At 39.6% G+C, this 27,515-nt stretch overlaps 1 protein-coding gene across 7 annotated transcripts in view; it reads right to left on the bottom strand.

The window, feature by feature from the left end:
- Positions 1-27,515, bottom strand: part of ADAMTSL3 (ADAMTS like 3) — a 279,320-nt gene that overhangs the window by 53,979 nt on the left and 197,826 nt on the right. For 6 of the 7 annotated variants that reach the window (XM_073304072.1, XM_073304073.1, XM_073304071.1 and 3 more), the window contains exons 10-16: positions 26,249-26,360; positions 22,693-22,831; positions 20,708-20,758; positions 16,671-16,875; positions 15,232-15,379; positions 12,564-12,648; positions 5,289-5,575 (exon numbers count right to left, since the gene is read on the bottom strand). In XM_073304072.1, coding sequence (XP_073160173.1) covers positions 5,289-5,575; positions 12,564-12,648; positions 15,232-15,379; positions 16,671-16,875; positions 20,708-20,758; positions 22,693-22,831; positions 26,249-26,360 — 1,027 coding nt within the window. Of the gene's footprint in view, positions 1-4,035; positions 4,483-5,288; positions 5,576-12,563; positions 12,649-15,231; positions 15,380-16,670; positions 16,876-20,707; positions 20,759-22,692; positions 22,832-26,248; positions 26,361-27,515 lie in introns of those variants that run through there. The other variant, XM_073304075.1, reaches the window with a different exon arrangement.

Raw genomic sequence — 27,515 nt, 5'->3', positions numbered from 1 at the left:
TAAGAATCTCATGTTTCATAAAATAATAATTTCTAGCCCTCAGGATTAGAGAGAAAAGCTTGAAAATGTAACCTAAGTGTACCCTAACATCACAAAATCCAGAAAGCAAAGAAAAAGAGTTGCACATTTATTGTTTGTTTTTGTTTGTTGGTTGTTTTTTTTAAATCTTATGATTTTTAAACCAATCTCATGATTTTGGGGGCTTGGCTCCAGAATGGATGTTCAGTTGTATAGAGGTTCAAAGTCTGTCCCTCTATGTTTTTCTATCCCCTGTTACTATGTGAAAGGTCCACACAGCTAAAGCACAAACAGTGAAATCAACTATATGAAAAAAGAAAAGGAGTACTTGTGGCACCTTAGAGACTAACCAATTTATTTGAGCATGAGCTTTCGTGAGCTACAGCTCACTTAGCTCACGAAAGCTCATGCTCAAATAAATTGGTTAGTCTCTAAGGTGCCACAAGTACTCCTTTTCTTTTTGCGAATACAGACTAACACGGCTGTTACTCTGAAACCTGTCAACTATATGAAAAGTGCTAACAAATTCCAAAAGTACAAGTAGAGGTATTTCTCCAGTCTCTTTCACCTTTCTTAGATGTTAGGTACAACAATTTAAGAGACAAGCGGGATTCTTAAGCTGATGGCATCTTTTAAAGGGATTGAGTTAAATATGGTCCAATTTTTTTGTGCAAGCAAGCTTTTGTAGAACCTTCAACTAAAAGAAACTTTCCCACAATTTAAAATGAAATCCAGTGAAAACAGTTGATAAACACACATTCCCCTTCCATGTTTGAAACCCAAATATTGCAGCTCTAGGAATCTTAAAATGAAACTGGTAATTACTGAAAGTGAAATAGAGTTAACTCATTCCTATTGTCCAAGTAGAAAGAAATGCAAAGACGTATTCAGAGCATTAATAATGACAAGTACATTGGACTGGCAATTTTTCTTTTATAATCAAAAGCATTATTAGGAAAGTAGGTAAAGAAATCTGTTTTTAAAATTAGACTGTATAATTTTGAAATAGAGAGAATCTATTTAGAATACTGCATATTCATTAACTAATTGACATAAAGACTGAAGAAATACTGCAGATTTAAAACAAAAAAAAAAAAAATCTCATAACCAGGAATGTTACAAGTACTGGCATTATTTCTTGCAGACAGTATCATGAATATCAATCTTATGCATACGTCCCATGTGCTTGCATCAGGGCCATAGTTCTTCAAACAGTGAAAAAAACACTTACCCTTTCTTTGGACAAATGAGGCAAAACCTGGAGTTCCCCACACAATTTTTACTCAAGCCAAACCCTAAATAAATCAATGCGAGTTGGGCTGATTAATGGCTCATATGAGCAAAGTCCTTGAGATTTGACCCATCATTTTTGTGGTGTGTGGACTTTCTTCAGGTACTAAATGAAATATAGACAATTCTTCACATTTCTGGAAATTTCTCTCTCACTAGGAATCTTTAAAATGATGCCTACTTCATAATTAATTAACATGGAAGAACTCTTACTTGCCTTCATAGAAAGACTGACCACAGAAGTAATAATTCTGATAAGAGACATAACATAGGCTAATGGTCAGAAGGCAGTAACTTTTATGACACCCAAAATGCTGCTGCATCATGGGCCGTAATGGTTTATATAGATGCAGTGCAGAATAATCATAAAGAATAACTAAAGAGTTCTTGTCAACAGCACTATTATAATTATTATTACTTGTATTACTATAGCGTGTAGGAGCTCTAGTCAATAGATCAGGACCCATTGTGTTAGGTGCTGTACAAAGAGAGACCAAAAGAAGGTCTGTTCCTCAGAGTGCATACAGTCTAACACAATAAAAAGCCTGGCTAAAATAATTAATTTGAAGAGAAAGAAGCTGTTGGATAATGAATGGAAGACAGGTCTTTCTCCATATTTCTAATAAAAAAGAATGTTACTACGTGCATTTTTACCTCTTTTTAGGAGGGGCTGAGGGAGTTTACACTGAATGCATAGTTAAGGTTATGTTTTAGTCACAGTTATTTTGAGTAAAAGTCACAGGCAGTAAACAAAAATTCACTGCCCATGACGTGTCCATGGCTTTTACTATATACCCCTAACTAAAACTTGGGGGTGGGTGGTGGCTCAGGGGGACGGCCCGGGGGCTCCATGGGTGCTCGGGGGATGGTGGTTCTGCAGGTGCTCGGGGAGGGGGCCAGCCTGGATGGGTGCCCTGGATGCTCGTGGGGGAGGGTTGGCAGGGCTGGGACAGGCTCCCTACCCGGCTCCTGAGCTCCATGTGCTGCCTCTGTTCTACCCCAAGCCCTGGTTCTGCAGTTCCCATTAGCTGGGAACTGCAGCCAATGGGAACTATGGGGGCGGTGCCTGCTGGCAGAGGCAGCACATGGAGCTAGGAGCTGAGGGAAGGGAGTTCCTGTCGCCTTTCCAGGAAGCCCGGCCTAGGTAAGTGCCACCCCACAGTCCAACCCCCAGCCCTGAGCCCCCCGACACCCGAACTCCTGCTGCTGGAGGGCGAGGGGGGAGCGAGATTGCACCAGCAGTAGCTGGTGTGCCTGGCCCAGGGGCTGCCTGAGCTGCTCAGGTGGCCCCTGGGCCAGGCACACCAGCCGCTACAGAAATCACAGAAAGTCACAGAATCCATGACTTCTGTGACCTCAGTGACAAACACGGAGTCTTATGCATAGTCCACATGCGGATTTGGGGGTAAGGTATAATAAAAATGACAAGCCTTGCAACACAGATTCATTCCTTGCTCAAGCAATATATGACATAGTGACAATAAAATCTGCAGCTTGTTTAGACTGAGCAGGCCTCCTCTCGGTCAGGGAAAAGTGGGCATTAAGAAACTGAGCGAAAAGTTCCAAATATAGAAATCTTAAGGAAGGTATTTTAAAAGCCCTTGATAGATATATGCATGTTAGAGACACAGAAGCTCTCATACTTCACATTAAATTTTGATATTCCTATCTTAAAATGTTATATTTCTTTCCTTATAACTAAAAAGTTAATCTTACTGAAATGAGATACGGATTTAAAACTGAGCTGAAATTGATCAGGCCCTTTGAACTACACAATGGAAAAAAAACAGACATTGTGAGATCATTAGTTAGTACACTGCAATCAGTTGGAAACAGAAGAGAAGTCTGGTTTCTTAAAACAATTTATCCACAGGTAATTTTTAGTCTGTTTGAAAGTGTCTGCTAAGGCAGCTAGATGAACAGCATTGATAGGAGAACAAAGTCATGATTATCTAACTAGCATAACAGCAAAGGTATTGCTGTTCAACTTTGATCAAATAGTCTCAAAACTTCCCACATTTCCTAGGAGTAGCACTTATGAAGAACATCTAGACATGTTGTGCTATAGATTCTACAGAAGTCTCAAGAACACGTATGAAAAGTCTCTTCATTTCAAACGTTCTGCATTACATGCTGAAGAAGTAGTTTCAATTCATGTATATCCAGAGGCAAATGTTTGGTTGAACTGCCTCTTTAAATCACAAAGGACCAATACTGTTCTCAATGAAGTCAATGTCCAAACTCCCATTTGGCTATAACAGGAGCAGAATCAGGCCTTGATTCTGATTCTGATTATTAGCCATTTAAAAAAAACGCTTTTTGCTTCTCGTATATGAAATTATGGGCCTCAACACAGCCTCTGAAATTTAATCGTCAACTTGCAGGTACAATTTTTCACATGTAAGTTTTTACACTTACAAGGCATATATATGATATCAGTTAAAATTTGAGAGGCTGTTTTTGAAAATCTGGCTTATGTGTCCCCCGTTCTATGCTCAAAATTCAAAACTACCAGAGAGAATTCAACACCTTTTGAAAACAGGTGAGTTGAGAAGTCCTCCAGAAGTATTGGTAAAATGGATTAAAGATGGAGATAAAATGACTAAATCTTACAAAATTAAATGTAGATAGTAAAATCAAGAGAACTGAAAAAACTTATAGCTAGTGAAAGCCTTGTTGCTAATTTAAAATACCATTTCCTTTATTGTTTTTAAATATTTTGTCAATTTTTTAAAGCAGATAGATATAACAATCAATCACAATAGTCATTGTCAAAACTGCGAACAAATCATACATACATATAACTCATATCCTCCTGGGGCTAAGTTCCTGTAATGCCCAATGAAACAAGTGAGGAATGGCAGAAAGCAACACTTTTCATGATCAGGTACATTGTCATTATTAAAGATCAATGCCATCAATAAAACAAGAATGTTAAATGTTAAGGGAGGCTTTTATATTGGTCACTTACCATCATGCTGATAGTTATCTGGGCATCTTTTCCAACTTCTCCTGTCTTCAAACTTCCAGATGGTGACCACTACAAAGGAGGCCACTTTCTATGAGCTCCAGATTGGCTCTTGACTTCCAAACTGTTGCTGCTCAGCCCTTTTCTACTTATTATATTTCTTCTGTGGGTACAACTGTCTTCACTTCCCATTGATGTCATCATTCCTGTCACATACAGGTGTGTTCACAATTCCACTGCTTCCACTTCGCACTTCATAACTCACTTCTACGGCCAGTTCCAAAGTACAGTACATAGTAGCAACACTAGCAACATTGTCTAGCAATATGTACTTCAGAGAGATTAGATTACATCTAAAGGAGGAATGTGCCTACTTGCAGACAGATGTATGGCACAGACTTCCTACAGAAGGATACGCTGGACCAAATCCTAAACAACATCCTATTTGAGTTCCATCTCAGCCATTTCTGGAGAGATGTCTCCCTGTGCTACCATACCACAGGTCTACAGTACCATAAAAAATGGCAGCATTTTGAAGACAGTGAATAGTTAATATGCACATTTTAGTTCAGAAACTGCACATATAAATTCCTTGGAGAAAAATGAACATTTAGGCATATTTGTCATTGATTTGTCACATATATTTTCATTTATCTAAACCCATAAACCAGCTGATAGTCTGAAGTGATTCCTTGTAACTTATCTTTCGATAATACAAGACTAACTGCTGCATCAACATTGACAGAAACTTTCCGTAACTTGGTTGACTGAATACAGCCCAGTTTCTCATTCAAAGATTTATAGAAAACCAATTTTATCTCTATTACTACCTTGTGAGGCATGTGGAAGCAAGGGACATTTAGATGCTATCGTCAAAGGTAAAAAGAATTAACACAAGTTAGAAGTTCAGAATTTTTTTTAAATGCCAATGGTAACTAATTTGGAATAATATCAAACAGTTATTTGACAATGTCAAATTTAAACACCATAGATGAAAACATGTTTAAATTACCTCCAACACATGTGGCTGAACATGGAGTAAAACCAATGTATTCCCAATCATAAATCAAACTGCTATCTTCCGCACGTGAAAATTCTGGGGTGTATGGGACAGGATCACTGTCGCAGGACGGCTGGTGGCATATTCGTTCTGTTGCTGGTTTGGGGTCTTCACATTCCTCATCAGGCAGATCCATTTCAGTCTGAGTAAATGTGAGAAGAACACGGCACTTCACATCTCGCACCTGAATGCCACGACCACAAGTAGTACTGCATGGAGACCAGGGTTCTGGAATAAACCTGCAAATAATCATAGTGCAGCAACTTAAAGAAAACTGAAGGAGGAGAAATTTGCACTTGATATGTGTGTGCACGTGCAAATGTATGTGGAGAGTTAAAATATTGCTACAAAAAGTTAATGTAACATAACACTGCAAATGTGGCCAACATGCTAACAAAGCACATGATGAATAATATGGGTTATACTGAGATACAGTTTCAGCACGTACCCAAATCCTATCATTAAACCCCAGGAATACATCCTCTTCACTTTCCCCCTACCCACAATTCCACATAACTAAACGAAGACAACAGACAAGATTGTGGGGGAGAGGAAGAAAGGTCATATGGAGCAATGAAAAGCAACTCACCTTTCTGGGGAAAAAAAACAATACCGAAAGGTAGCTCAAAACTCCTGGAGCACTCAGCGGGCCAAACTGTATATATAGGTCTACACATTGAGTTACAGTAGCTCTCAAAGCACACAATGTCATACATATGCCAAAAGCACGTCTGCACTCTATTCACATCTCCCAGAAGGGCTACCACAGGACATCATTGTAATGACATTTAATAGACCTAGTGAAAGGTACTTTTTGAAAGTAGCCACCTCCAATGCAGAACATTACAGGATGCTATTTAGATTTCATCTTGTAGGAGGCCCAACTTTGATGAAGTGATTAACTTGCTCAGTGGACTATCACTTTCATCTGTGTGTCTTTATGCTCCTGATTAACTATAATTAATTCTTATTTGTACACATCTCATTAATATATGGATTAGAGGTAATATTTTTAAAAATGTGTAATCTTCTATTACTTCAAGGGCCTTTATTATGTCACATATTAATGTTCAAACTAGACCATTACAATAGGGCTGAATTCCACAAATCATCTTGGGTGGATTTGTGGATAATTTGACAATAAGTTAAATACATAATTGCATAGGTCATTTTCTTAAGGTTTCAAACACTTTGGTGAAAGAAATACATTTTTTTTAAATTTTCCATCTGGAGCAGATGTACGTGAAACAGAGGAAATGAAAACATTTCTTTATTATCTCCTAAAATATCAGCAAAGGACACCTCTTTAGGATCCAAATTAGACATCTATTTGTTCCAACAGCTTTTCCTCCCCTTTCTTCAATTAAAAAATCCGTTGGTTTGTTGCAGAGAATTTTTTTTTTAAATTTAAAAGCAGCCAGTTATGTAAGACTGAGACATGTCTACACAGGATGGCTGATACTCTGAGCTCAAGCTCAGAGTGTTGCTAAATTTGAAGAATAGAGTTTGCGGATAGACTACTATGTCAAGCCAACTGTCTTCTGCCACTGCAGAGAGGCATGAGGAGACAAGAGCATCTGATGACACAGTAGTTATGCTATAGATATATTCCCACTAGGCCTCTGGGCTACTTTCCAAAGAGCACCTGCTGTGGAGAAGAGGGAAGAGTAAATCTTTCCCCTCCTCTAAAGAGCACTGGCTAATACGGGTTAGGAAGAAGCTGATCACCCTTGAGGAGCTGCTGCTGAACTTCCCTGACAAGTTCTGCCCAATAATGATTTCCAAATTTGTCAAGATTTGGCCTTTTTTGAAGTTTACCTGAATGGAACCATCCCAAACTTTGGCCTGATCCTGCAGGATGCTGAGTGCATCCAGAAAGGTGCTGAGCACCTTCACCTCCTACTGAAGTCAACAGAAACTGAGAGTGTTCAGCATGTCACAGGTTTGACAACATTTGAAGTGCACTAAAAGAATCTTCTACATTGGAAGAGTATTGCCAGAAACAAATTACAGGTGCTCATTTACTGCAGTGACAGGAAACATAGGAAATCCCATACTGGGACAAAATAGTTGTCCATCTAGTCCAGCAACTTGTCTCTGACAGCTGCTTATGAGTGAGAAACCCTGAAGTACACAGCAATGGGAAAACCTGCTAACAAAGAAAGTTACCTCAGAACCTGAATAGAGACTAGATTAAGGTCCAAAGGGAGCCATTTTAGAAATCTAAAATTAGATTTAGATTTTAGAAATCTAAAATTTCTAGATAGTTATGTCAAAAATGGCCCTGATGCTCCAAAACAATAAGCATGTGGTTAACTTCAAGCATTTTAGTAGTCCCTTGAAATCAACGTGATAGTAACGTGCTTAGAGCTAAACACGTGCTTATGTGTTTTGTTGAATCAGGGCAATTGTGCATAATGCTTTGACAAAATTCTGATCTTCTCTCCATAAAAAGAACCATATCTGGGTAATATTATACATACATAGAATTTATAAAGAAACTCAGAAAATTCTAAGCAATTATTCCTTGACTTACACCTGACCTAAATTTTACTAGTGGGTTTCCTGTTGAATATTTGTGCATGGGATTTCATAGCAAAGTTCAAGATTAAAAAAATTAAAACATGGGTTTTGAAATTCTACTTTGTCATTTGCTAAACCAAATCACATGACTGTAGGGTTAATTAGAACGACCCCATATTACAGCAATTCTTTTCAAGTTGATGACCTCATCAAAGGCATGCTGTAGTTGAAATAGCTAAAATTAAGCAAAAGCCTATGGAGACTACTAGTACAAAATGAGTTCATATAGCTGGTTGGGCAGCATTACAGAGCAGTAGAACTCTGGAGACAGGACAGTACTCTGTCTAAATCATGAATCTGGATCAGGTGCCAGTTTTATATTAATTAGCTAAATCCACAGCCTGAAGCAGAAATTATGGAACTTTGCCTTAAATGTGTGACTGAGATAGTAAAAAGGAATAATCCACCAACATCAGAGGCTGTATATTTTTCATTGTGTGGCATATTCAGCATACAATTGGCAACATATTGAGCCTGATACTTCTCCATTGAAGTAATTGGTAACTTTGCCTTTGACTTCAATGGGAACAGGCCCAGACTGAGTTTAGATCAGGATTAGGTTGCATCAAAGCAGCTCTCAAATTATTGTCCCTTGCAAGTCATCAGGTAGATTATAATGGAATGTTTAGGATTCTGAAGGTTTTTTGAGGCCTTTAATGAATTTCATAGACAAGGCTCCAGTTTTTAAGATATGTTCATAGTGATTTGCATGAATGCTTAAAAAAAATCAACCAAATCAAATTGAAAAATCTATTTATGCAAGTCACAGGAGGCCTGATTCTCCACTGTCTTGCCGTCTTGTGCAATCACTTACGTCTGTGCAAAGTGGGGGTAAAATGCTATCATTATGATTTGGCACACTTTGCACACGTGTAAATGACCAAACACAAGGTGCAACGCAGTGGAGATCAGGCCCACCAATCATGACCTAATGGGGAGGAAAGTGGGTGTTCAGTAGGGCCATGTTGGGATGGCTGGGAAAAAGAAGCAGTGATCTAAACTATTGATGAGCAAATTGGTAAAGATAAGGCAACAGTCAACCCAAACCTTTGCTCAAACTCAACCCTCTCTGTGTTTCAGAAGATCTGGAAAACTTTACTTCTCTCATTATTATTAAGTTTTCCCATGCCTGCACTTTTGGGTTGGGACCAAAAATGCCAAAATCCCTCAAGAAAGGCTGTTCTTTTGATATTTCCAGTCCAACTTTGCAAATCCAAGGAGACTGGATAAGGTTTGCAGAAGCATCTAAATGTTTGGGTGCTTATCTGAATAGAACCTTTGAAACATTGGAATCCTGCCCATCACTGAACTACCTCTTTAAAATCCAGAGCCACAGATTTTATCATGTTGAGTGGTTACTTATTGGGCAAAATATATGACCACCTTTCTGTGGAGAGGCTGCAAGAAAGACTGAAACACATGTACTTAAAATAAAAAGGGCACAAATGGGGGAATTTTTCTAAATGCAATGAACAGGAACCTTCAAGGACCCCACCACATTTCAGTTTTAGTAAATGCAATTCTATACAAACCCAGTGAACAATTATTTTTGATGTTCTCATGTTGCTGAGAAAACATACCAGCTTTTGAAAGCATTCTAAATTTATCCTCTATTTCTCTAAGTTATTAAAAGAAAAGGCTGCAGAGGTGTCTATTTCTTTAACTTATTATTAAAAGAAAAGGTTGTAAAATCTTGCTGAAGCCTCATTGCGAATCCTACTGTAACTAAGAAGGCTCAAGGGAGGAACATTTAAAATAATGATGGGTATCAACTGTCATCACATTCCACAACTAAAAACTAAAAAGGTCAAACCTACATTTTTCTTGGCCTTGCTTTACAAGCAGTCATTTTTAAATTTTCCTAATAATAATAAAAAAAGGCTTTTGAACATTCACCCTCTATGTAAATTCAGGACATCAGCCATGGTAGACCACAGCGGCAGAGGTATTTGTCTTCCTGGTTTGGCAAATCCCCTGTTTGTGGGGTTTGAAAACACAGCTGCATTTATTCCCTTATTCATTATCAACTAAAATATCGCCTGAAGGCACAAAAGACAGCTGTAATAAAAGGATGAACTAGGAGCTGAGATTTCATGTTGCGGTTTTAGTTCGGATGACAAAAGAATAAATAAAGCTAAAAGTGGCAACGTACCAAGGAAATTGTAAACCCTATGCTAGCCAGAGTTGGGCTAGAAGTTGTCATACTGTGTCATGTATAAACTACAAAAGCAAAGTTAAACATACTCCAAGCAGGAGGGAATTATTGTTACTGTTCGCTCTGGGGGAAGTAACAACCGTGTGTTACAGTTTTCTTTAGACCCTATGCTCTGCCCCCAAAAAGCTTATTCCAGCTGGAAAAGGCCAGATCAGATAGAATACAAGATTCAGAAAGGTGGTGTGACAAATCGTTGTGATTGCAAAGCACTGTTCATGTACCTGAAGGGCAAGCGGAGAGAGAGAATGAAGGCAGAATCCTTCCATTTTGCTGGAAAATGGTGGCCTCAGTAGCCAGTCTCAAGGACTGTAATGAATTTTAATCCATATTCTACTGTTACAACTTAGTACTACATACAGTATTTTCATTCAAATAAGGAGGTTAGCTGGGAAGTGGCCTACTCTAGTTCATCTACTTTTGTTCAAGGTCAGCTTCACTTCTAGATCTATTTAATGGTGTTTGAGTTCCCCTTACCTACCAGCCTCCTCAGAAGAATGGGAAAAGAACAGGTCTAGCATCCTAGTGGTGATAGGAGAAGACAGCAGCAACTTATGTAGGTGAATGGGGGATCTGGCTGGGGTAGTAGAGTTGGGTCCCAGGGGAGCACAGAGTACCCAGAGTAGTTAGTAGAGGACACCATAAAAATTAGTAGAGAAAAGGTGTGTCATGGACTCACTAGTGATGAGTGGCTGAAGGGGCCTTTTGGACCCAGGTCCAGACATTTTTGCTATGACAATGGTAAAGTCAGATCCTTGAAGGTGGGGCAGGGTAGGATGGTTGAAAGGTGAGCAGGAGTTAAGTCTCCAAGGTGGGAATAAAGATTGTTCAGAAGGGAGGACCAAAGGCAGGAGAATGAGGAGATGTGACAGGGCATGCACTGAAAACCTAATTACATGCATGGTGTCTTTCAGAATGTGGGACACCTGAGAGAAAAGGCATCAGTACAGTAATTCAGCCATATAAAGTGTGTATCTGGTGTAGTTGTATAAAAGTAAACCCATTAGAAAGTTTCTGGTTCTGCTGCCATTTTAAGACATTCAGACTGCTAAGCTGGGATGACCTGTTGCACTAGTTTGTGCTTTGCTTGTTCTGTAGGGATATCACTGAGAACCCTAAGGGCCTGGAGAGTACATTAGTTCTTGCTTCCCACCAGCATACACCAGCACACCTGATTTTGGATGGCCAAAGAAGCATTTCTTTATTTTTTCAGGCTGAATCCTCTTTAGAGGAGGTTTCACATCTGTCCATTCCCAGATGCAGACACTCAACATGAAGAGGCTCATTCAGCTAGCATTACTGTCCTCAACAATCACAGTTCACATTCAGACATGGCCTCTGCATTCATGGCCACCAATTTAGAGAGGAGGGTAACTACTCACGAAAAGTCAACTCTTGGCCATAGGTGCCAGTCAATGAAAAATTTCCAATGGCAGCTAGCATAATAGTGCAAATAACACCTGTTTGGCAGGAGGTTTCCTTTGTGAGGCAGTGCAGGTGTCAAATGCTTTATTATTCTTACTGTCATCTGTTAATATGTATGAGCCAAAATAAAGAATAGCTAAGCAGCAGAAGAAAAATAAAATATCAGGGGCCCATATTCTTGCTCTCAGGTACAGTGGTGTAAATCTTGAGCTCCTCTGAGTAACTTCAGATTTACATAATTATAAATAAGAGCAGAATTTGGCCCAGACACAACATATTACAGTGAATGCCTTGGAAACCCATGTAAACACCTGCTGTAATTAAAATATATGAAGGAGATAAGCACCACTCGCAGTTATTCTACACACACGTGATTCTATGAATGCTCATTGCATCACAGATATGAACTAAACTAAAGGGGTGTGAATAGAGCTGGACTCAAGAGAATGTCAGTTATGCACATGCTGCGAACACAACTATTTCTCAGCCCCAGGGCCAAAGTGGTGGGTGGCTCAAGCAACATCTTCTGAATGGCTCAGATTATTATAATTAACTCCCCTCAATTCACGAGCATGGTGTGTAATATTTGAGGGTGGAGGCATAGGGGTATTTCTCTCTCCAGCAATGTGCCCCTCTCCATCTCCAACACAATGATTACATTATTGAGAGGGAGGGAATGGTTAGCTTAAAGCAGCATACACTTGCTTTACATCAGTTGAAGATTCTCCCACACTGGGGAAATCCTCAACAGCTTTCATGGCTAAATTAAGGTCCCCTTGCTACTGCTCCACTGATGCATAGGGAGCCATCAATCTGGCCCATATATTCTATGCCACTCAGGACAGCTGTTCCAAAAGCCAGGCAGTCAAAATATAAAACCAGGAATAAAAGCCCACAAGGTAGCCCAGTCCCACAGAGCGTCAAATGCCAAATCCATCTGCATGACAACAGGCTTGACTTGTACAATATATAAGCAACATTTTTTCCACCCAGAAAGGGGAACTTACATTGGTTCTTCTGATGCTGTTCTGGTCTCTTCTATTTCTTGTGCTTGTTTGAACCAGGGTAGTTTAGCTTCTACAGGAATTTTTTCTGGTAGGGAAAAAAGCATAATTAATTCCATCAAATTCAGAAGCATTTAATACATATTGCATTATTCACTTCAGCACATTAGTATCTACATAGTGCATTGATTAAAGATGGGTCCAAAACAAAATACCCAGATCCAAAAATCCTCTTCTGAACTATAGAAAAGTTTGGAACTGAATCTGCCCACAGGTCCATCTCTGCTATTGAAAACACTTTTTCTTCTACTATTATCCCACACTGTGATTTTGGAAATTAATACTAGTGACACATATTACAGTTGAAGTATTAGCTGTTACTTTTTGAGACTGTCAGGTGCCTTAATCGCTATTCATTAAGTTTTTATATAATATTCCATGTGATTTGTCTGCACCTGGGCAAAAGTACAAGCATTTTGCTTGGCAGGTCTCACATCAAGAGGGGAGAAAGCTGCAGCAAGAACAAATTTGGCGTTGCTTTGTTTTATTAATAATTGTTGGCATTTTAAATGCAAATTTTGTATTATTTACTCACTTCAGTGTCACTCTATCTATGGAAAGGTAGAACTTAAACAGGAAATGAATGAGTATTTATGGCAAATTGAATACGACTTGCCACAATTTCTATTCCTAGCCTTTTCCTTATTCCAACAATACTAAACAAAATGCCACAATATTTCTAAATCTGCAATTTTGAGCATAAAACATCTTAGAATTCTTTATAAGGTAAAATTTATCATTCAGATAAGTAAACTGTTTTCTTTTTACATTTTGTTTGCCTTGTAATATTCATTTACTATTTGAGAAATGTACCAGATAGGCAGCACTGCAAAACTTTTATTCAGTAATACAACTACCACCACATTGTTATGACATTGTTACTAAACCCTGACCTGCAGGAATACCTCTGTGGGTGGGAAGGTACCAGTAATTCAATCTCCATATCCATTCAATCTTTGGCTTCTTTTCTGAGTTTCCCAAAAGTGCAGCTGGTTAGTGCCAATTGCAATGATGTTATTTTGTGATGTGGACACCCAAATCTTGAAGTAATAGAATGGCAATGCCAGCTCACCGTATATGGTTAGAAGAATTGTCAAAGGGTAACAAATTTCAATCATAATACAGATGGACTGGATTCAAACTAGAGTCTTGGATGTGAAACACTTTCTCTCTTGATTGCCTAAACCAGCGTATCTCAACTGGGCTTAAGTTTTTTTGGGGGGGGGTGGGGAGGAAGGGGTGTTTCAAGCAGGGCTGGCATAACGGGGTAGGAAGCAGGGCAATTTCCTGGGGCCGCACAAAGCTAATTTACTTGTTTCAGCCCTGTGCAGGGCTGAAGCCCTGTGGCCCAAAGCGTGGAGGCTGGAGTCCCACATCCCATAGGGCTGAAGGTAAGGGGTCACAGTTTTTTTCTGGTAGCGGGGGGTCACAACCTTTTTTTTTTTTTTTTTTAAGTCCAAAGGGAGTCGCCAGCACAAAAAGGTTAAGAAACACTGGTCTAAGCTCTGAAGTCTTCCAATATATTCTCCATGTACTGAAAAGAATGAAACTTCAAAGAACTTTATCTAAACTCCTTTTGGACTGTGCAGATACACACCACATTCATACCAAGTTCTTCTCCTTGCAGGTCCCCTGAAGTTCCATAATACTTTCATTACCATTTTTACTGCAAGACTTAGAGAATTCTGTTGTATTTGTCCCTTGATGGTTTTTTGCCTGGAGAACTCCCTAAAACCTCAAAATATCCTGCTCTACCAACTTATCTGTGGTAAGTCATTGGGTTTCAATAGCACTTAACTACATTTGCTATTAATTTTACTATGTAAATCTTACTGTTAAGTTGTGAATATTCCCAACAAGTTTTTCCAATAAATATGAAAAGACTGAAAAGACCTTCCAAGCCTAAGGTTCAGGGACCAGGACTGAGACAGAGAAGCCTACCTAGCTATCTACCTACCGATCTACTGTACTTATGAGATAAGAATGGAATAGGAAATGTCACTTTTATATCACTTCATACCTCTTGCTCTTTGTTTCCCCTTATTTCCCTACATCATCTCATCTATCTTTTATTCCTCAATTAATTTTTAAAGGACATTTGTTAATCCATGTCATTAAGCATTAAAGATTATTTTAAAAAAATTAAAAAGTGGAAAAGAAGAGGAGAGGGAAATCAGCATGGACATTATTTAAGGTTTTTCCATGTTGCCTGCAGAATTCTGTAGTTCTAGCTGTCGATATAGAGGAACAAGGGCCATGGTTATATGTACCATAAGCTCTACGAACATATTACTCTTCCCATTGAAAATGTTATTGAGCAATCCCCTGGCACCTAATGTATTGCTCCCACTTTTCCCCTATTTAACTTAAGTTATGTATTTTAATTTAGAGAGATTGTAGTTTTCATTACATGGTATCAATGTTATCAGCAAAAAATATCACACATATACCTTTCTTACCACCAATGGCAACAACACTTCCTTTTACCAACACTGGAACAAGTCCTGGCAAATTTGAGCTTCTGGTACTTTTGGGAGAGGTGACCACGGACCCTTTACTTCTGTTAACAAAAATGCAAAACAATAACACATGCAGACAAAGTTCCAGTTACCTCTTGGTTTGCAACATGGTACTGGCACAATGCACTCTTCTTTTATATGTAGCTTAAGTTGTGGATTACAGCCCCCGACATGCTGGCCACGGTGGTCAATACACAATACCACTCGGTAACGTAAGCCTCGGCCACAGGTCACCGTGCACTAAAGGAGACAATACAATAATCTTACTCCACAGATTCTTTTAAAAATATTTTTTTAAAATAATGTCATTCATAAATATGAATTTGGAAGCTTTAAGTCCTTACCCAAAGCCCACACTTTGGCATCAGGCCTTAAGTGAAAACTATAATAGCTGTTCCATCAGATTTCAGATGAACATTATTTAAATATAATCTTGCATTGCCAAGTGACTAAAGGATATTAGTGATGGCTAGTAATGGACAAACCTCTAAAGATGTGTGTGTGGGGGGGTGAAGGGGGATGTCTTCCTGGGTTCTGCAACGCCTATCTGAACAGCTACAGTCTATAATGGAACTGTGAATCTACTGAGAATAAGCTCTCACACAACATTTTTAGTGGTTTTTGGTTTAAGTTGGGTCAGAAAAAACATCAGAATGCTTCTCCAACTGTATTTCAGTGATCTTATTTGGATGAACTCAGGAAACATAGAAGTGTTATCTATCCATGTCAGATAAGCAGAACCAAGATATGTTGGCTCTGTATTCCTGTTACTATAATGAAAGGTAAGGAGAATGCTAGGAAAACCACCCATACAGATATCTCTCAATTCCCAAACAGCCATGTTCTTGGCAAATTATCTGCAGTGGAGGATTACATCCAGAGGTGAAAGTAAGCCGGTACAGTCTGGTACGGTGTACCAGTAAGAGCCGGTACACAGTTGATCCTACCGGCAGGGGGCAGCTTCCCCAGGGCCTGGCAATTTAAAAGGGCCTAGAGCTCCCAGCAGTGGCCAGAGCCCCTGGCCCTTTAAATCGCCACCAGAGCCCTGGGGCTCCCAACCGCTGCCACAACTATCATGGAGCTCTGGCGGTGATTTAAAGGCCTGAGGGCTCCCAGCCGCCGCTAATGCAACTGGAGCCCCCAGCCCTTTAAATCATCATCAGAGCCCCAGCGTGGTGGCAGCGGCCAGGAGCCCCTGGCCCCAGCCCCCGCCCCTTCTGGTTGAGCCACCCCCCACCTTGCTCAGGACCCCGGCTGCCCTGCATACCAGTAATTCCCTTAAGTTACTTTCACCCCTGATTACATCTATCAAGAAGTGGGAGACAAAAGTCCTGAAGTATAGTTCTGAAGGCACAAAAACCTGCACATGCATTTTATTCCACAGAGATATCTTACATCATGAATTGTAGGCTAAATATCTACTGCTCAGTGCCACAAAATGTGCCTGCAATTATTTTTGCCCATAATTATATCACTGTATACAATTGGAGGCTGCCTTTCAAAATTAGGAACAAATAATTTTTCAGTTTACCTGAGACCATTCCATAGCTACCCACTTAGGACAATCAAACAGATTACAGGTTTGCATGACCTTGGGCTTGGGAGCATACATGCATTTCCATTCCTCCACTTGCAGTATCTCTCCATGTATGGTCTCCTCTACACAAACAAAGCTCCTCCTCTGAATTCCACCTCCACAGGAAACAGAACATGCAGTCCAAGGATTATGTTCCCATCTAGGGGGAAAAAAACAACCAAACCCCAAATACATTAAAAATAATGCCATCTATAAAGCAAAGCAAAATATTGAACCCAATCTTATTTCCACTGATGTGAATGAAACTTTTGCCACTGACTTCAAAAGGGAGCAGAATCAGGTCTATTTTCTGACATTTGTACAAAAATGTATATAGAATCAGAAACATATTGTGCCTTTGTTTCAGGCTTTCTTTCTGCTGTGTGCCAAAATGAACACACAAATAAATGGACTAAAGTGCCCAGGTAAATTTCCTGAAGTGTTTGGAATAACCTGATTCTCTTGTATACATTTTGAGGAGTTAAAGCAGGAATACAATGTATTTGATTATTTGAATAAGTCTAGAATGAATCAATATAATGAAGTGTGTTCCACACTTAGGCTACTACTTTACATGGCTACATGTAATTTTTCATCATTATTATTTGGTTAGCACCAACAATGTGCTTGAGGCGGTCTAAAAACAAAAGCCCCTGCTCTGAAAAGCTTACAGCCCGAGAGATAAACATACTGAAGATCAAACTTGCAGTGACATCAGAAGTGGGGAAGACAGTAAAGTTATACATTTTCAGTGGCTTTATCTCATACTCTAAGCACAAACCACACATTTAGGCATCTACTCTTTCACAAAAGACAGTAAATAAATATTGAAGACATACTCAAGGATCTTCCTGACGTAAGTGTATCATTGACAATTACAAACTACAAGGCCTCAATCCTGGGCTCCCACTTTGGTTCTCACACAGCCCTATTCAATCCCTCATTGCCCCATCCACCTGCCCCCAAAAAGAAACCTGGGGAAATAGTTGGGTCCTGCACCTGGTCTTTAAAGCTCGTCATATCTTAGCTTTGGCAAATCAAGGCAGGAAGTGAGTAAGAAGACTTTACTATAGCCAGTCTAAAACCTTTAAATATTACAATTGCAGTGGCTCAGAAAAGAACTGTGAAAAAAATTACATCATTTATGAATGATAGACTCAGCCAGTACAGAAATATCCCACCTAAATCAATTCATCAAGAGTAACATAGGTTTTGTAAAGGAAGTCATAATATCAGAGTAGATGGAGCAGAAGCCTATAAATCAAAGGCAGACGTCAGTAAGTACTACCTACTCCCTACAATACAGAAGGTAACTCAAGAATACTTCCTATTTTAAATAATTCATTAAACTGTCTACAAGAAACATATCAATCATGTTCAAACACTATAGCACAGAGTCAATTTTAAACATACAAAAACCTCCTTTGAACTTTAAACATAGGATATATGCTCAAAAGCAGGCAATATATAGCTGACTGACTAAATATTCATTTCACATTACCAGAGAAAAAGGCTTTTAAAATGTCACAGTTATACTTTTCACTGTTTTACCTAAACAAATGGCCAGTGTTAAAATCAACTCATTTTCTTTGAAAATATCAGGAACTAAAGAGCAATTAGCTGTTCAATGAGTTAGCAGCTCATGGATTCATCTGTGTAAGGCTGACTGTACTAGATGTAATACTACTCTTAGAAGTGTTTATAGCATAAAGTTTTATAGTTGTTTTTCTTTATCTCATCAGTTTCGAACACACTCCAGTTCCCATATTCCCTTGAGCATTTTCAAGATGGAGTGAGGTCCAGGGCTACTGGGGGGAGGAGGGGAAGTGTCGTGGGCAGGCAGTCAAGGAGACACTTTCCAGAACCCACAACTGTCAAGGGATCCTCAACAGTCCAGCAAGTCTGAGATATATGGAGGCATTCCAAAAGCCTTAAAAGAAAATTTTTATCCTGGGAAATTTTTCTGTTTATTTCAAAGATCTCCATCTGTAGAAATATTTCAGTAGGACGTTTACAGCTCCAGCCGCAAGAGAACTCTTTCAAGAGCCTGCAGTGTGCATTGTGACTTTCTCACAACTTCCTCATTTGAATGAGAAAATGGTGGTGAATGCCACAGGATTGCAAAGCAGCCCTCCACGTGGCCTTTGTATTACATGGGAGGTGATTGCTGCTCAAGAAAAGCGAGCCAGTAAAGCTTTGGTGAAGAGCATCTACAGCACTTTGTTTTATGCCTGTTATGTGTGAACAGCCGGGCTCAGCACTTGAACAGGTAAAAAGCAGAATTAATGTGGAGTATGTGCAACAACTTTACAGGCAACAAGCACAGAGTGTATATATGTGAGAATTGCTGCAGTATTTAGCTCCTGACTGGGCCAGATTCACCAGCTGGTGCAAGAATGTGCAAAGCGGCCAGGTGTTTCCACCATCGCCCTCTTCTAGTTCTGTTAGAGAAGGGCAGCTTTCTTCTCCCACTGAAGCGCTTTAAGAGCGCTCCCAGTGAAGGCTAGAGCAGCAATACATTGAATCAGCCTGCCTTGTTCTCGCCCCTTCCTTAAGCAATGCCACCAACTTTTGGGTGTATGCTTGCTGCTCGCTGGTCTCTGAGTAGATGGGGTGATCATGACTGCTTTAAACCAACAAAACTAACACAGCCCGCAGTGAGATTTCACACATGGGGACTAGGCCAGTGTCTGCTGGCACAGACCTGGAGTGATGTGAGCCCTTATCTGCAGTTCTTAATGCTTGAAATGAGAGCAGCTGCCCATGACTTCACCCTCCTTATGATCTCCTTCACCATGGACAGTGCTGTACAGACTCTATAGGCATAGTGCAGCACAGAAGGGAAACGGAACCTTAATTTCAACTGGTTTCCTGAGCCACTCAGAACACAAAGCATTGATATAAAGAAATTGTGTTGAGGTCAACACAGAGAAATCTGCAGTCTGGCAGCAGAAGGAAGAGAGGAAAGGGGAAAAGATAGGAGCAGGATAATTGCAAAACTCCAGTACTAAGCCACAGGAGAAAACATCTCCACCTATCTGACACAGCCAAAAAACATCAGAGAGCAGCATATCCTCTGCTGTGTAAATTGTCAAGTCAATGGAGCTATGATAATTTACACCAGTTGATGGAATCCAAAGAGTTCCACTCAGTCAAGTGAGTCTGCAAGTTCACTCTTCTCCCACCATATTCAGAAAAATATATTTTTAATTTTAGCTTTTCATTAAACAATTGACCAAATCCTCAGATGGTGTAAATCTGCTTACCTCCACTGACTACACGGATTTAAACCAGCTGCAGATCTGACCCAGTGTTTTTAAATTGAAGTCCCTAAGTTCTTTATAAAAAAAACCATCTAGCATGTTTCAGAGTAGCATTAAATTAATTTTCTGACCATCTCAGGTGAAACAATGCTCTCAAACCACTTAGGTAATGAAGAAGCACAGAAAATTCCATATCGGCAAAGCACTAAAGCAGTGTGTATATGAACAAACAGCATGTAGGAATAAACAACAAAAAGAACAGAAGAGCAATATATTTTAACAAGCAAAGAATTCATTCCCAGAGTGCCACATTACATGAATAGTTACACTGAATGCATGCATTTTTTATTAATCAAACCAAAATATACCTTCACAGAAAAAAATGAATAAATACATGAATTTTAGAGGAAATTTTAACAGACTATTACTTCTGCACTAAACAGTTATGCACTTAGCAGGTTTTTGTTGCAGTAACAGAGGGCCCAATCCTGCAATGCTTTACTTAGGAATAGTCCCATTCAAGTCACTCACATGCACAGTGTTTGCAGGATTGAGCCCAAGATCTACTCTCTTCTGTATAACTTGGAAGATCAACTACTACGATAGTATGCAAAGACAGTAGATAATGTTCTAAACTATACAGTGATTTGAGTCTTTGTATCTGAATCTTGAATTCCCACGGAAATCTCATCCTAATGCTGACCTACATGTTTTAGTCCCCATACATACCGAGGAAGAGGCTGGAAGTGATCATAGGGCATGATTTCTTTAAATCCATCACTGTCAATAAAAGAAATATGGCATCATTATTTCTCATATCCGAGATGGTATTTGCTCTACATGTTATGCACAATCATATTTAAAAGTGAACAAATCCCACCATGAGATCAGGAAATGTGAGACCAACTACAGGATCTTCCTGTGGAACAAGCTGACCCATTATGTACCCATCATTTCTGAAGATGCTGGAAACGCTCTATTAACTCCTTAATTCATTCCACAAAAATGGAAAAAGCAATTTCTCCTCAAAAGGCAGTGAATGACCATTAAACAGTTCTACGTAATCCTCCTGTGTGTGACTCCTCCCAGGTTGTGCCACTTCCCCGGGATGCACAGTCATTTCTTAACAAAGAAATGGACACCACAGAGAAATCTGTAATGAAGGGATCCGTGGAAGGTGCATGCAGCTGAAAAAATGCATGATAAGGGTTCAATCTATGGAGGTGCTGAGCACTTCCTGGAAGGTGCTCAGCACCCTCAACTGCTGCTTACTTGAATTACAGAAGTTGCTCAGCACCTAGCAGGAGTAGGCTCCGAGGTTAAGGGAAGGTCTATTCCTCAGGTCTGCAAGGAGAAGTGAAATAGGACATTATTTCCCCTCATCCCCTGGTCTGTCTTTGTAGGGTAAATCTGTATAGCAAGAGCTCATAATTTCTACTTTTTTACCTGTCGTGCTCCCACAGCTTTTTCAGATATACTGTATTAAAATCTTGCCATTCTATCAACTAGCATTTTCGAAAAGAACTTTTAAAGTCTGTGCATCTATACTTAGCAGAGGTCACAATCAATGATTATATTTAACACGGATTAAAGGAAATGGACAGGTTAGCTATAGGAAATGAAATCTATTCAGAGTGTTTCCTCCTTTTCTTATATATAACTCTAGTCCAGCCAGATGGCATATTAATGTGAGGTTCTGGGACCTGACACTGTGAAGTATTTTAAGATACTTCAGCAGAGCCAGGAAACCTCACCAGACAATCCAAAAGTAAGTTAGTTTTAAATACCACTGTGCAATTCAATACAGTTTATGTATACTGTAGCCTTTATAATTTGGCAATAATATTCAGTGGTATTTGCACCAGAAGTACCTTTATTTGAATTGATTTTTTCTGACTATCTTGTAACTTTAAAAAATATCCCCCCAAAACTTTAAATATTATGTGACCAATTGTAGAGTGAAAATGGCGAATGAAATTTTTATACCAGACAGATGGACAAACCAGAATAAACCACGTGCAAAAACTTCATGCTGAATGAGGAATGGAGCTACTACCTGCCTTTAATGGGAAATCCTGAATAACATATGACAGCATCGATAAATCCAAAAGCAGACATACAGTCCCTCATGTTCACATAATCCTACAAAATGTGTGCACTGGTGCCATAGGGTATGTCTACACCACAATCGGGAGGCACCAGTACAGCCTGTGTAGACACATCCAAGCTAACTTTGATTAAGGTAGCTTGCTAAAAATAGTGATGTTGCCACAGCGGCCCAGGCAAGCTATCTGAGTACAACTTCACCTGGGACCATAGGCACATATTCGGGGGGGCTAGTCCATACTGTTGTTTGTGCCACAGCAGCCATACTGCTATGTGTAGTGAGCTAGTTCAACCAAAGCTAGCTTGAATATTTCTGCATGTGCTGTTCTGATGGCAGGGTAGACATATCCATAGAGCTCAGCAAGAAATCTGCAGCAAAGGTAGGCCACGAACAAAAACAAATGGACTATTGAAACCACCTCTGTGTAAGATTGAGAAGTGCTCCAAGTCTGTTCGTGTTGGTGCAAATGCCAGACTTTCTTTAATGTCCTGAACAATTAAAATTAAGCAGTCCTGAAGATCAAAGTGTGTCAAAAGTCAAATAAATATGGTTACTTGCTCCTTAGTAACTAAAAATACCATCCCACTTGCATATTTGTCATACAAACCTAGAAGGACAGGGATCCATGTTGCATTCCTTTAGTTTAGGCTTTGGTTTCTTATTTTCTGGGTAGTAGTGACAGTAGTGATCAGGAACAACTCGCTTCAAACGAATATCCACACATTCAGCAGAGTTAAGTTGATAACCTAACATGGGAGCAAAAGATGAACATGCTAATGCTTGTGATGAAGGAAGATAAATTCAAACGGCTTTCTTTTCTCAAATACTAAACTATACATCCAGTTAAATACAGTGATTTTTGTGGGTTTTTTTTTTAAATAAGGAAACGCTGGGGTTTTTTTAAATAAGGAAATGCTGTACTCGGACATATAGGGCCAGATCTTCAGTCAGCAACTGAAGTCAAGGAAGCTATATCAATTAACATCAACTGAGAGTCTGGCCCTTTGTTCCGGGAGTGTTTTAGGAAGACACTCAAAATAACAAATTTTTAACAGATGCAGTTATACACCTACTAGGACACCTCACTGGTCACTTTCTTGAGGTGCACAATTGGATGGCCGTGTTGTACGTCCACATTTATAAAATCCACACAGAAGTGTTTACTGAGTGCACTACTGAGAGGTGTATTAGGTGGTCATGTGTGGTATGAAAAATACTTAAAACAGAAAGCCAGAGGAATTGGAGATGAGGTCCAAAGACATTGTTAAGTTAAACTTTAGAAAACAAAGAAATATTTTCAAGAACATTCCTAGTTAAAGAGCCAAGAAAAGAAAACCTGAAGTAACTACTTGGTGCAAATATCTGCATAAAAGGACTGGTTAACAGAAAAGATCTGAGTTTAATAAACCACTAGGTTGCTTTCTTGGCTAAGAAAAAAAAGCTTATTCACAGGAATTGTCTTTCACTGAAACAGAGAAGACAAGAAGGATGTTCTGGTATGTGCTAAAAAAGAAAAAGGATGAAACCACAAGAATGAAAATCCAAATAGAGTCAATAAACTAATAACATAACTGTGTCTACTGAAAATGCTGAAGTATCATATAGCAATAGCTTCACTTATGTGTCTCTTGGCCGATCCAAAGTGTCATCATGCATGAGAGTGATAATCATAAAGAAAAATGAAGCAGTTCCAGCACCTTAAGCATGCATGTGCCAGTTCTTGTAAGCACCCAGCAGACCAAGAAGAATTACCAGCTGCAAAGAAAATTCAGGTTTTTAAAACTTTCCTGTTTATTTGTATTTGTTTGTACAAATACAACCACACCTCTCCTCTCTGCACTCCCGAGACTCTCCCTCACCCACACAGAGATTACAGAACTGAATGTGGAGTGATCCAACTGAGACATGATATCCTGGTGAACAGCTGATTCTAATTTTTTGTTGCATGGAACTTTTTCTATCTGAAATGTCTGAGTCATTTTAGTGCTGGTGAAAGAGCTCAGACAGCATCTGGAGACCAAATCTTCGAGAAGATAATAGGTTCAGGCTGGGCAGCAGCAGTGCAAGTTTCCCCAGTAACATACAGCCCTCAACACTGCCGCTGTCTGGGGTCAGTGTGTAGCTTAGTCTCCAGGCTCATTTATTTACTGGCCTTTCTCTCAGGACTGCCAACAAGAACACCAAGCTTTGTTGATAAAGATGGTGTGATTTCCTAATAAGGACATCCATCCACAAGGAATTGCACTGAAGCTACCAGCTAATTTCAAAGAGAATAAGCAGCCATTAGATAGTAATAATTTTTCAAGACAACACTCTCTTAGATTGGATTTGAGCCATCAACCTAGAAGGGAAGATGTCCATTGAGCTATCCAGTGTTTGCAATGCTCACAATAAAAAATATTATACTGTACACTTCTTCCCCTGTGAGGAACATCAGGGAAAAACACTTAGGCTTGCAATTCTACTTCTTTGACAATACCATCCCACAGGATTAGCATTCACATTTCAAATGAGGGTCATGTTTCAGAGGGCCAAAAAATCTTCTGAGATAGAGGAGTTTCCCACCATGACTCTGGCTAGAGGCATGGGACCTAGGAATAGTAATTGTGAGTGTATGTTATTTCCATTTTTTATGGTGGGGAAACTGAGGCACAAAGAGATGTTGTGACTGGTCTGAGACAGCTGCAAAGAGAACCAGACTCTTCACTTGTACTTTAAGCACTTGACAAGGCTCTCTTATTTTTTTAACAAACACACGAGCCATTCTTTGAAAAACAGCATTTTAATGGGTCCTGCAATAGTGGGGTAATTATTTAGACTATTTTGATTTTTTTAGTCTATATGAATAATACTAGTGTAGTCTCTAAGAGAATGAGTATAGGAGTGTTACTATCAGACTCCCCTGGAGAACTTCCCTGTATCAGATGAATCTGCACCGGTGTAAAACAGGTATAGGTTGTATAATCATTTCCTATGCCAACTACTTCTCCAACCACCACCTCTGCATAAGGAGAAGATAGCCTTGCACTTGTGATGTCCTGAGGCAGGAGGAGAGGGGGATGGTGGAACTGAACTATCTTAATCCCCTGGTTGTATAAATTGTGGAGTTTAAACTAGCAGTGGAAGTTGGAGTAGGCCCCCTGCTGGTCTGACTTTCACCAGGACCAACCTGCTGGGGTTCAGAGTGCCATACAGGGGTCACTGCAGCTACCACTGTCTACATCATCCACTTGTAGTGGAGAATCAGGGGCAAAGCAAATAAAATTGTAGTCAAGTGAATAAGCTTTAAAAGTGGATCTCAAACACTGTGCTATTTCTTTTGCATCACTCCATTTCTATCCCTCACTCTTTCTTCTTTCCCAGCTTTTTATTGTCTATAATGTTCCTGTCTTTCCAGGTGGTTCCACTAGAAACTCTGATGTTACCTTTGACCCTCAATGTCCTCTCTCCATACACATTTCTCATGTTGCTAAATATTAGAAATTTCGCCTTCTAAACACTTCACATATCCACAAGTTTCATATTTTTGATACAGCAAAAATACTGCCCATGTGCCTCTATTTCTGCAAAGATGAGTATGCTAGTTTGTCAAAAAACCTCTGTTTGGCCACTTCACTTGGTCCAATACCATGCACCAAGTCTACAGTGTTTTGCCTCATTGTTCACCTACCTCATCTCTCTTTTCTTCACTCCACCGACTTTCCTATCTATTAGCACCGCTCTAACATTCTCACTCTAACATTTAAATTTATAGCCAGAAATGCCTCCTTCCTCCCTTCTCGCTCTTAATCTCTATCTTCCCATTTGATCTCTTTGTTCATCTTCCTGTGATCTTCATACTGCTATCCATTTTTTCTCACTTCTAGCCCCACATCACTCCGACTCTCCTCTCTTTATTTTTCTGAATCTCTTTCTCATAAGGTAATTCATTATCTGTACACTGACATTTGATAGTATGTAAAACAATAAAATATGACTAATATGTTTATATTAACTGCAGCTATTACCTTGTACTCAGTCACTTATTTATCTGAACAACCACCAACGTGCAAAGCGGCATAACCTTATTTAACTGATTTAAAAAATGACACTGTATGAAAGTTATAAATCAGCCATGTATAATCCACAGTTGTAAACACTCTTGAGCCACAGCCATTACTTACCTCCTCCACATGTTACAGTACACGGGAAGAACTCTGTCTGTCTCCACTGATGACTTATGGGTTGATAGAAAAAGAACTGAACCACACTGTCTTTTGGGGCAGTATACCTGGTCTAAAGAGATTTCCATTACAACACATTTGTATACTGTATGCCAATATTCATGACATTTCACAACATAACTCATATGTAATAATAATGCAGAGAGCTATTTGGCAATAAGGCAGAAAACCACACAGAAATCTGGAGCAATACAAACAGAAGTTTCTAATAATCAAACATTTGCATGTTGCCTTTTTCAAATTATTCTCCTGTAATTATGTAACAGTGCTGAGAAGCCCCTCTGGCGATTTTTCTTCCCTGGCTGGCCAAGCTCCTGGGATGTGCCCTGCTGCTTTATAGCATTATAGGCTACATTTTCAAAATTCCGTGGCGAATATATGGGTCTAGAACTTGAACTGAATATGGGGCATACAGATCAGGTTCAGATAAGACATTGATCAAATTGGATGTGCACACAATATCTGAGGTGTAAAATATTGTGCATTAGTGTATTTCTACAACATGCAAAACCAATGGCCTGCATCGAAGTGGAGTTAGGACATAGGATCATTTGGCCTCAGTGTTGTTGTAGCTGTATTGGTCCCAGGATATGAGAGAGAGACCTGAAGAAGAGTTCTGTGGCGCTTGAAACCCTGTCTCTTTCATGAACAGAAGTTGGTCCCATAAAAGATACTACCTTGTAAGACCATTTGTCATTTTCAATGGAAAAAAACTATGAGTACCTTCCTTTGGGTACACGCAAATTATTGATATTTTTGTGCACTTTTAATAGCTGCACAGAGTCAGCCTGTGACCTGGGCAGATCAATAACTAATAACCTGGTATAATCAGCACTTGGATGGGCAACTCCAAAGGGTACATCTATGCTTGATAAAAGACCCATGGCATGGCTGTGGCTGTCCTGCATCAGCTGACGGGCTTGCGGGGCTCAGGCTGTAGGGCTATAAAACTGCACAAGGTGGGAGCCCACACATCTACACTGCAATTTTTAGCCCACGCTCTGCAAGCTCAAATCAGCTGACCCACGCTCTGAGAATTGGTGCTGGGGTTTTTATTGCAATGTAAAGATACCCGAAGGGAAACCTGGGGTGCTGCCGAAAGTGAGGCTGTTGCTTCAGGAAGTGGCAATCGTCCCTTTGATTTAATACTGAACCAATGCTACATCGTTTTGCCAGGGAGCATTGCAACACCATCTGTTGGATTACA

The sequence above is a fragment of the Lepidochelys kempii genome, chromosome 10 (genome assembly GCF_965140265.1).
Source record: "Lepidochelys kempii isolate rLepKem1 chromosome 10, rLepKem1.hap2, whole genome shotgun sequence".
NCBI lineage: Eukaryota > Metazoa > Chordata > Testudines > Cheloniidae > Lepidochelys > Lepidochelys kempii.
Note: the sequence above shows the minus strand (reverse complement) of the source record. Positions and strands in the feature narration are given on the sequence as shown.